This window comes from Sapajus apella, unplaced genomic scaffold (assembly GCF_009761245.1).
Source record: "Sapajus apella isolate SASKATOON/1434 unplaced genomic scaffold, GSC_monkey_1.0 scaffold32, whole genome shotgun sequence".
NCBI lineage: Eukaryota > Metazoa > Chordata > Mammalia > Primates > Cebidae > Sapajus > Sapajus apella.
Genome location: NW_022436972.1, coordinates 23923987 through 23934908, shown reverse-complemented (window position 1 = coordinate 23934908; position 10922 = coordinate 23923987). Strand labels below are relative to the sequence as shown.

General features: G+C 39.0%; 1 protein-coding gene across 3 annotated transcripts in view; it reads right to left on the bottom strand.

The window, feature by feature from the left end:
• VWA8 (von Willebrand factor A domain containing 8) overlaps nucleotides 1-10499 on the bottom strand; it is a 389600-nt gene extending 379101 nt beyond the window's left edge. Inside the window, exons 1-2 of one of the 3 annotated variants that reach the window (XM_032294790.1) lie at nucleotides 10237-10486; nucleotides 2351-2428 (exon numbers count right to left, since the gene is read on the bottom strand). In XM_032294790.1, coding sequence (XP_032150681.1) covers nucleotides 2351-2428; nucleotides 10237-10399 — 241 coding nt within the window. In that variant the 5' untranslated portion in view covers nucleotides 10400-10486. Of the gene's footprint in view, nucleotides 1-2350; nucleotides 2429-8355; nucleotides 8826-10236 lie in introns of those variants that run through there. The other 2 variants (XM_032294793.1, XM_032294792.1) reach the window with 2 other exon arrangements.
• Between the last annotated feature and the right edge of the window lie 423 nt (nucleotides 10500-10922).

The window sequence follows — 10922 nt, the reverse complement described above, 5'->3', positions numbered from 1 at the left end:
TATGCTGCATTTGGAGTTGAGCCCAATCTCTCTACCCCACTGCAAGACTCAGTGACAGTCCCGAATAAAGTCTTCTTTACCCAGTTTTAACACATATCATTGATTTATTTTTTTCTTTAACAGAGCACATAGTCTAGTGGAAGAGTATCTGAAGAATGAACAAAAAGCTATTCTATATCATGACCAATGACTGGAACAAAGAATAGGAGAGTGACATGAGATGAGACTAAGACTAGATGAAGAAATTAATAGCTAAAGATTGACCTTTGTTCCCAAGATACTAAAAAATCATTTAAAGAATTTTGAGAAAAGAAGCGACATTATTTTGCTCAAATAATGATTTTAAGTTACTAGGGAAACACAAAACAACCACAGTGAGATGTCACTTTACATGTCTGACAATGGCTGTAATAAAAAAGACAAACAATAATAAGTGTTAGTGAGGATATGGAAAAATCAGAATCCTCACACATTGCTAGTTAAAATGTAACATGGTATAGGTGATTTGAAAACCATGTTGGTGGCCAAGTGCAGTGGCTCATGCCTGTAAACCCAGCACTTTGGGAGGCTGAGGTGGGCAGATCACCTGAGGGCAGGAGTTTGAGACCAGCCTAATCAACACACTGACACTCCATCTCTACCAAAAAATAGAAAAATTAGCTGGGCATAGTAGCCTGCACCTGTAGTCCCAGCTACCGGAGAGGCTGAGGTGGGAGAAGCGCTTGAACCTGGAAGGGGGAGGCTGCAGTGAGCTGACATCACACCACTGTACTTCAGCCTGGGCCACAGGGTGAGACCTTGTCTCAAAAAAAAAAAAAAAATTGGTAATTTCTCGAAACGTTAAACATAGAGTTACCAAATGACCTAGCAATTTCTCTTCTAGGTAAAAAACTTTCTTTCAACCCAAGAAAGTTGAAAACATGTCCACACAAAAATTTGCATATGGATGTTTGGAGTGGCATTCACAACAGTCCCAAAGTGGAAACAATCCAAATGTCCATCAGCTGATGAAAGGATAAGTAAAATGTGGAATATCCATACAATGGAATATAATTTAGCCATAAAAGGCAATGAACTACAGCATCAATAAACCTTGAAAACATTATGCTAAGTAAGACAAGCTAGATATACTGGCTATATATTATATGATCCCAATTTTATAAAATGTCCAAAATAGACAAATCTATAAAAACAGAAAGTATATTCATGGTTGCTAAAGGCTAGGAGAGAGAAGAAAGAAAATGGGGAATGAATATTAATAAGTATAAAGTTTCTTCATGGGGCGATGAAAATGTTAGATAATAGTATGGTTGCACAATTCTGAATATACTAAAACTAATGATTTGTACAATATATAAAGGTGAATTTTATGGTATATGAATTATATCTCAATAAAGCTGTTATAAACCAAAAACCATGATGAGTTACTTTTTCACACCTAGTAGACTAAGATTTAAAAGACTAGAAATACCCGCGTTGACAAGGATGTAGAACATCACTGTCAGTCAAAGGTAAAATGCTACAACTGCTTTGGAGAATTGTTTGGCAGCGTGTTAAAAAGTTAAATAGTCATCTACAGTATGACATATCAATTCAACTCCTAGTTTTTTACTCAAGAGAAGTAAAAACTGGTAACTACAAGAATTGTACAGGAATGTTCACAACAGGCTTAAAATGAAAGCCATTCAAATGTCTATCAATGCGAGAAAGTATAAACAAACTGCTATGTTTATACAATGGAACACTATTCACAAACTAAAAACAAACTGATAGGTACAGCAACATACATGAACCTCAAATTAATGATCTTCATGAGAAAAAAAAAATCACACACACATATAACCATACCATGTGATTCATTTATATATAGCTAAAGAATAAGCAAAACTAATCTACCATCATAAAAAAAAAAAAAAAAAAAAAACCAGAACAATGATCTACAGGGCAGGGTAAAAGGGTAGGAACACAAGAGAACATTTGGGATGATTAATGTAATCTTGGTGGTTATACAGGTTTATAAAATTGTCAAAACCAACCAAAACAAATTCTTAAAATCTGTGCATTATATATAAATCTTATTCCAGGTAAAAAAGAAACAGTAGAATCTGAGAAAAAGAAATGTTTCTACTGAAATACTGATGGATGAAGTGATAGGATATCCAAGATAAGTTTTAAATACTCCAGAACAAAATTCTGTTAAAAGAAGATTGGCATAATACTGATAACTGTGTGAAGCTGGATGATAAAAACATTGAGTTTATACTATTCTCTCTAGATTTATGTAACTTTGAAAATTCCCATAATGAAAAGTTAAAAGTTATTCATTCATATATTAATAAATATTTCTTACTGTAGTTCTGTGGCACAAGTTCTGGATTCTTAGGAATTTTCAACTTGTAGGATACATCTCCAATATTAACTGTATCACCTAAAAAGAGAATTTTAAAAAACAGAATATTATTTTCAAGAGACAAATGAGAAAACCACAGACCATGGCTTTGGCAACAAGGCTTGTCCTGACCTACAGAGAGGGATGTTACAGAAATATACTACACAGCTGTCCATATGTCAGGCACTATGCTCTAAAACTTCTATCCAAAGTATGTATGAATAAAAGAGAAGTCAGGCATCAGTGAAATTCACGTGTTAAATGCTATGTTAGCAAACAAACAAAAAGCACAATAAAATACATCAACAAGCTCTATTTCATGAATAGCAACATTAATATAGGCAAAAACAATACAGAAGAATGCATTTTGTTTAAGATCATTCAAAGCATCCATAGAGTAAATATTTTCTTTTTTGAAGATGGTGTCTCACTCTGCCACCCAGGCTGGAGTGCAGTGAGGCAATCTTAGCACACTGCAACTTCTGCCTCCTGGGTTCAAGTGACTCTTCTGCCTCAGCTTCCTGAGTAACTGGGATTACAGGCATGTGCCACCACATCCAGCTAATTTTTGTATTTTTAGTAGAAATGAGGTTCCACCATGTTGGCCAGGCTGGTCTCAAACTCCTGATCTCAAGTGATCCGCCCGCCTTGGCCTCCTAAATTGCTGGGATTACAGGCCTGAGCCTCCACACCCAACCCATAGAGTGTTATCTTTAACACACATCCTCAAACTTTTCGCATAGCTTTGTACACCCTTATTTTTACTACGTGCAACTTCAAATTATCCAGCCGCATATCCTGAAACTTCAATATTTCTAGGTGCATAAAAGGAATAAAGCTCCAGTAGCATAAATGCCAAGAATTGGCCAGGTGCCGTGGCTCATGCCTGTAATCCTAGCACTTTGGGAGGCCGAGGCGGGCAGATCACTTAAGGTCAGGAGTTAGAGACCAGCCTGAGCAGTATGGCAAAACTCATCTCTACTAAAAATACAAAAATTAGCTGGATGTGGTGGTGAGCACCTGTAATCCCAGCTACTCAGGACACTGAGGCAGTAGAATCTCTTGAACCCAGAAGGCAGAGGTTGCAGTGAGCTGATATCACACCGTTGCACTCCAGCCTGGGCAACAAGAGTGAAACTCTGTCTCAAAAAAAAAAAAAAGTAAAAGAAAATTAAAGGATGGAAATCATACGGATTGTTTTCTTTTACCACAGTGGAATTAAAACAGTAACAAAAAGTAACTGGAAAATCCCCAAACATGTGGAAATCAAGCAACAGTCTTCTAAAAAAAGTCCGAAAAATAAATCACAATGTCAATTGAACTCACTGGAAAACAGGGTGGTGATCAATGAGCCACATCTGCTATAGATAAAAGGGAAAAGTTATGACATTCATATGGACCAGGCATCTGCGATCCCTGCCTTAAACGTTGATGTTCTTGGTCATTTTCTGTTACCACACTACATTTTCCTGAGTCATTTAACCGACACCAGTGGCCCAAGTCTGACATCCATACAGCTAAGTTTTTTTGTTTTTTGTTTTTTGGTTTTTTTTTTGATTAAGGGTACTCTCCAAACACCACATACAACTAACTCTTTAATGTCTGTTTTGGCTTAGATCTCTCTCTTGAGTTTCATGCCTGCCAGCAGCCTATTGGACACTTTACCTAGATATTCTACAGACAATTCAACTTCAACATACAGAAACAAAATTCCATATTGTCTGTTGTATGTGCCCAACCACACAACACACCTCTAACCAGCTCCACCTCTTGTATTCCTATCTCAGTGACTAACACTTTATTTCCTCAACCTAGAAGGCCTTCCACATCTTTCTCTCACACCACTTGCCCTCTACCCAACTACTGAAATATCTTTATCTCCTCATTGAACCTTCCCTAACTTTTCCTCTTGCACAAATTGATGACTCCATTCATCTTTCTGCTAGCACAAGATCTGATTTATGCTTTTGTAATGAAAATACAAATTCAAGGAAATAAGTGAATATACATTTTCTAACAATTAAAGAAGAGTTTTTTATCCACTCCCAAAATTGAGATAGGATATTCTATTTCCACTTAAAAGATATACTCAGATTTTGTAATTTTTTTTCTTTTAAATGCCAATATTTACAACACACTGGAAATGTCATCTTTTCCAACTATTTATACTTACCAGGAAAACTTTAGCTATCAACCTAAAAATATGTGTTCAAAGGAATACATATTTTAAAAGTCCTGCTAGCAGATAAATAAGAAAAATGAAGACTATTATTTAGTCTATGAGACTCTTTTTTTCGTGGTGCAGGGCATGTTTTAATCATCATTTTATCCCCAGTACCTGAAATCTATCAGGTATTCAATAAATGTTTGACAAATGAATACCTGTAGTTTTAAATTAAATATTTTCTTAAGTATTGTTTTTAAACTCTATTTTCTCCTTTGAGAACATCCCATCTACTAACATGCATTATAAATCAAGCCATTTGTAATGATTTATTTAAGTGAGGTAGTTCAAATACTCTCTAAAGGGGAATAAGAATACTTACAAGACAATGGGTAACACAATTTAGGCAAAAGAAGCTAATGTATGCCTTTTTTCAAGTAAACTGTGGGTTTACCTGAACTGGAATCAAATACTATTGAACTGTCCATAGTGCCTGAACCTTGTTTGATTTCTGATTGGTTCAGTTCATAGGGGTTCCTGTTAAGAAGTACACTTCGGTCTTTATTTTTCTCCTGAGAATGTGCATAGTAGCCCTTCTGGTACACCATATGTCCTCTCAAGTCTTAAATGTTTGTTTGCAGGCATTCATTGAGCATTCAATGGTCTCATTTTGACCAGAACAGCAAAAACATAAAGAATTATTCAACTGATGTGACACCATGACTTGTGAATTCCAGACCAAGTAAGTCCATTAAGTTGGTGACAGAGAACGGCAACAATGCCCAAAGTTTTGGTGAATCTCTCAAAATTGAGAGGCTGACCAAAAGGGACTAATTGTTAAATTAAACCAAATTCAGCCTAAGAATGCTTCCATACTTGGAGTCCTTATGCAATGAACTGCAACATAACTTTGTATGTAAATTAACTGAAACCAGACCTTAGGAGTATACTTTGGTAACAAATAGATGAGTCTTAGCCAATCTGAGCAGCTGAGTTTCAGTTAACCACAGGCTGCCAACCGATGAAACCATGTTCAAGTAAGGCAAACATTGAGTTATTGCCAAGTAAGCCATTTCTGTACCTCGCTTCCATTTTCTATCCATAAATGCTGCCTGCTCATGTTGCAGAATGGAGCTCTCTGAGCTTATTCTGGTTCTGAGTACTGCCCAATTCACAAATTGTTCTGTGCTTAAACTCTTTAAGTATAGTGAGTCTAAAGTTTTTAACAGCAGCATTGACAAAGAAATTGGTTTCATGCAGGGTTTTCTCAACAGCGGTACTATGAACATTTTGGGCCAGATAATTTTTTGTTGTGAGGAGCTTTCCTGTGTGTCATGGAATGTTTAGCAGCATCACTGGCCTCTACCCACTAGATGCCAGTAGCATCCCTCCCTCCTGGTTCTGACAACCAAAAAGAAATATCCAGGCATTACCAAATGTCCCCTGAGGGGGAGAAATCACCTTGGGTGAAGAACTATTGGTCATCATTGTTATATATACTAAACTTAGACCCAAGAAAAAACTAAATATAATAGTAATTCCCACACTAGTCTATACGCCCCTAATGTGGGTTTGCCTAATGATTTATAAGCTTACCATTGTTCTGAGACTTCACTGTTAAATTCTTGAATACACAATGGCATCAGAATATCCTCAGGGTCAAAATAACCTACTGGAGGTTCAAAGTAGTTAATTTCCCCAAGGTTCAATACCCAATAATACAAAGCTTAGACCAAAACCATAGTATAGTTCTTTCCTCTTTACACTGTATTTCTCAGTTGAAGCCACAGTTCTATATTTCTCCTCCCCAAACTTATTACCGTCGAATCCTATTATACCCAAGGATATAATCTTAAAATAAGAAAACTTCATGTAGATGGATGTTTATTGCATTGTTTATATATTTTAGACATCATGAATGTCCAAGAATGAGAGATCAGTAAAATAAATTATATGGACAAACATATAAACTTAATACCTATTTTAAGTAATCATCTACAATGATCTATTACCATGTTAATATGTTCTCAATAATGGATGGATAATTATAAAACATACATGGTCCCATTTCTTTTAAAAAAAAACATGTATCTGTATAAATATACATGTCAGCCAGGCACAGTGGCTCACACCTATAATCCCAGCACTTTGAAAGGCAAAGGTGGGAGGATCACTAGAGGTCAGGAGTTCAAAACCAGCCTGGCCAACATGGTGAACCACATTCTACGAAAAATACAAAAATTAGCTGGAGTGACTGATATGGTTTGCCTGTGTCCCCACCCAAATCTCATCTTGAATTGTAGCTCCCATAATCCCCATGTGTCATGGGAGGGACCCAGTGGGAGGTAACTGAATCATGGGGGCAGGTTTTTCCTGTGTTGTTCTCGTGGTAGTGAATAAGTCTTACGAGGTCTGATAGTTTTACAAAGGGGAGCTTCCCTACACAAGCTCTCTTGCTTTCTCCTCCTTCGCCTTCCACAACGATTGTGAGGCCTCCCCAGCCATGTGAAACTGTGAATCCATGAAACCTCTTTTTCTTCATAAATTACCCAGTCTCTTGTATGTCCTTATAACAGTGTGAGAACGGATTAATACAGCGGTACACACCTGTAGTCTCAGCTACTTGGGAGACTGAGGCAGGAGAATTGCTTGAACCCAGGAGACGGAGGTTACAGTGAGCCGAGATCGCACCACTGCACTCCAGCCTTGGTGACAGAGTGAGACTCCATCTCAAAAATAAGAAAATAAATAATTTATACGTGTATGTGTAATCTGATAGGATTCATGCTAAAAAATTGATAATTATAAATTTGGGTGGGAGGAATATGTTTCAGGGAATTTGTATTTATCACTATTCTACAATAAACAGATTGCTATGTTAAAATATTTTAGGGTATTTCTATAAACAAATTTACTTCATATACAAGAGTCATAAAGAAAATATTTTGAATCCCTTTAATAATAATGGTGTTAAAGGAGAGCACTAAAATGTCATGATGTAATTTTACAGAGTTATGCTTCTAAGTTTATAATTTGATCTATAGTATATTTGAATCCATTTAACATCAGAGTTCCACTGAAATAGCTTGCTTGGCTCCATCTGTAAAAACACTACAATAATCTTTATTGAAAACATTCTGTAGTAGCTATCCTTCTTAACCTTGTTAACCTCTTTGCTCTTAAACCAAGAGACAGTAATTTTAATTGACGTATAAAGAGATATAAATTATTTACAATTATAGATACTTAATACTATCTGACAGCAAAGGATAAAAAGCAATGGGTTTGGGTTGAGTTTACTTGTTTTGTTTTTAACATAAATGGCCTATTTTCCTTCTGCTTATCAGGCTTAACAAAGGTCCTGTCTTGAGAACAAATAGGCAATTCCAGACTCTCCTGCTCCTTCTCCGTATGAACTTTCACATAATAAGCCACTGAATGCTTATTACGTACAAAGTGTTGGCAGGCATCAAAGGAATATATAGATAAATAAAACAAATACTCCAGGAAAAGTAATGCCAGTATATAACTTAAATCTATTACTTATGAACTTTGTTGCTCTTTTTTCAAACTATTAGGAAGCAATGTCAATTATACAGAGAGGGGATAATCAGTTACTGGTCACATGTATGAGTGCAGCTGAGAGCATTTTCCCAACATAAGATGTAATCCATTGTGGCCTATTGTTATTTGTAGTTTTACACTTTTCTGTGTCTGATCTCTGATTCAAAATGGGACAACTCCCATCTTGATGGCCTTACTCTCATGCCTCAGAGTAGCCAAAAGTGTATGGTCCATTTACCTGGCTCACAATTGTTTACTTGAGTCCAGACTCTCAGGTGGGTTCCCAGTTGCTTTTAGCCAGTCCTCACACCATAATTTACTTCTTGTGGTCTGATTCTGCCAGAGTCAATGACTAAGTCAAAAAAGATAATATGTTCCTTGTAATATGTCCATGACTCTCACATTTGAAGCAAAGCCTATACTTTGACTTGCTGGCTATAACAAAATTTGAGGACGTTTACAACTAATCTACCAATATGTATATAATACAGACTTTAAAAATTCACACCCTCCTGTGTTTCTAATATTTGTACAATCAACATGCATTATCCATGTACAAAGAACAATTGCTTTTAAAAAGTTCATGTCAATTCCCTCTGCTAAATCTGCCTACCCAGATAGTTTGGACAGTTCTGAATCTAAAAGCACCTGGTTTAATGTCTTCTAAAGGCAAGAAAACAGAATAATTCTCAAATAGCTAAAAATATACATACTAAGAATAATTTAAAAAACTTTTATTGAGCATTAATATGTTCCACAGATTATATTAATTAATTAATCCTCACAACAACCCTAATAGATAATTATTCTTATCATTTTATAGTTAAGAAAACTGGGACACTAAGTTAAGTAACCTACCCTCAACGGCCCATGGTTAGATAGTCTATAAGTGGATTCCAATCCAGATTGTTTAACTCCAAAACCCAACCTATAGTTTATGCTACACTCCCACCTTTGATCTCTGCCTTCTAGGGCAAAGAAGCAAAAAACAAAGAAGACACAAAAAAGTTAAAAAACAAAATAATAAACAGCCTAGAAGTGACAGTAATTGAGTAAAGCAAAAAAGAAAAAAAGCAAATTTTGAAATTGCAACACTATGGTGGGGGAAGGGGGGGCCGGTGGGGAGGGAGGGACACGTGTGTGTTGAATGAATGAAATGAAATACATAGGACCGAAATATGCTCATTTCTTAGCTAGGAAAACTAAGGGTTGTGGGGGAGAATGCAAGATGACAATGAAACCTACAATTTCATAGTAAAAACCTGTTATTCTAAGCACTGACATTGACAAAGTCTTGTCCAGAATCATTTGACCATTCAAGGGCAGCAACAACAGACATCCTTTCTTTAACCATCACAGTAACTCTAACTCCACCAATACACAAGAAAAAGAATTCCTAAAACCAGCTCAAGTAGAGCAAAAAAATACTGAGCTTAGAAAATCAAAGCATGTGATTCTAGCATAGTGACTAGTTAGCTGTGTGTTCAGCAAATCACTTTTCTCTTCTGGGTTTCAGTTACCTCAATTATAGAGGCAAAGGTTTTAACTAAATTAAGGTGTAACTGTCATCTGTAAGAATTATGTGAAGCTTTAAGGAGGGAAAACTCCTGTAAAACGTGGAAAGACTCGGGGATGCATTTAAAATACAGCGAACTATGGGTTTTTTGGCGAGAATGTTCCCTTCTAAGCCGTCACACGCCCTGGCTAGAACGTAATACAGAATGGCTTCCAGGCCCTTGAGGCGCAGAGGGCAAGGTCAAGTCCAGCTTTCAACAATTCCAGCGGGCTGCGGCATTAACCTCTACGAGTATCATAATCGAAGTCAGAATTCTGGGGGTAAAAGCTGCGGCAGAGGAACGAGAAATCACTATCCTAGGTCATCAGAAATCTTAGTTCAGACCCTTCGGGTTGCAGAATGAGGCCCAGAGAGTGCGAGCGCCTTGCCCCATGTCACACAGCAGTTAGCACCGAGGTCGGGACTAGAAACTCGATCTTGCAGCTCCCCGCTCAAGCAAGCGGTCCAAGTGCAGCGAAGCAACAGAGAGGAGGGGCGGCTGCGTGGGGGGCCTGGCACGGAGCGCAGGGGCACCAGGGAGGACAGGGGTGCACCCCGGGTTACCTGTGTCGGCCCCCGCGCCGGCGTGCAGCAGTCTGACCTCCGGCCGCCGCCAGTCGCCACCCGGTCGCCGCCGCGCCACCTGCCGCAGGAGCAGCCGCACGCGCCGCGAGGCCGGGCCGCCGTGGCCTCCGGGTGCCCTGAGGAGAAGGAGCCGGGACTGCATGGGGCCGGGGACGCTGCCGGAGATGGCGAGGGGGCGCGGGGTCGAGCTGCGTCCCGGGCAGGCAGCGAGAGGCGGTGGGGAGAAGGGGACAGGAAGCGGCACCTCGCCGAGTCCGCCGGAAACTCCTTCCCCCGGCGCAGCCGACTCAGTAGCCTTGGCCCGGCCTGGCCAGGCCCACACGGGCAGAAGAAGCCTGCGGAGCTCCAGCCCAAAAATCCGGTACCGTCCCGGGACGGCCGCGCTGCTGGCGTGCTCCGAGCTGCCGCCCTGGGATCCCGCACGCGCCTCGCAGTCCCTGAGACTGTTCACCTGGATTCACCAGGCCTGCACCCCGCTGTTGTCCTGCGATCCCACAAACTCTCAGGAGTTGAGGGAATGCCAAGGATTTTAGGGGCATCTGTCGTTGTGGCTTTTCAGATGCTTGCACCAAGGCTTCGTTTCTTAGTTAAGGGCCCAGTAAGTGTAGTCAGCTTTCGCTGTACTCAGCTTCAGATTTCGAAAATGGAGAAAACATGCCCGAGAT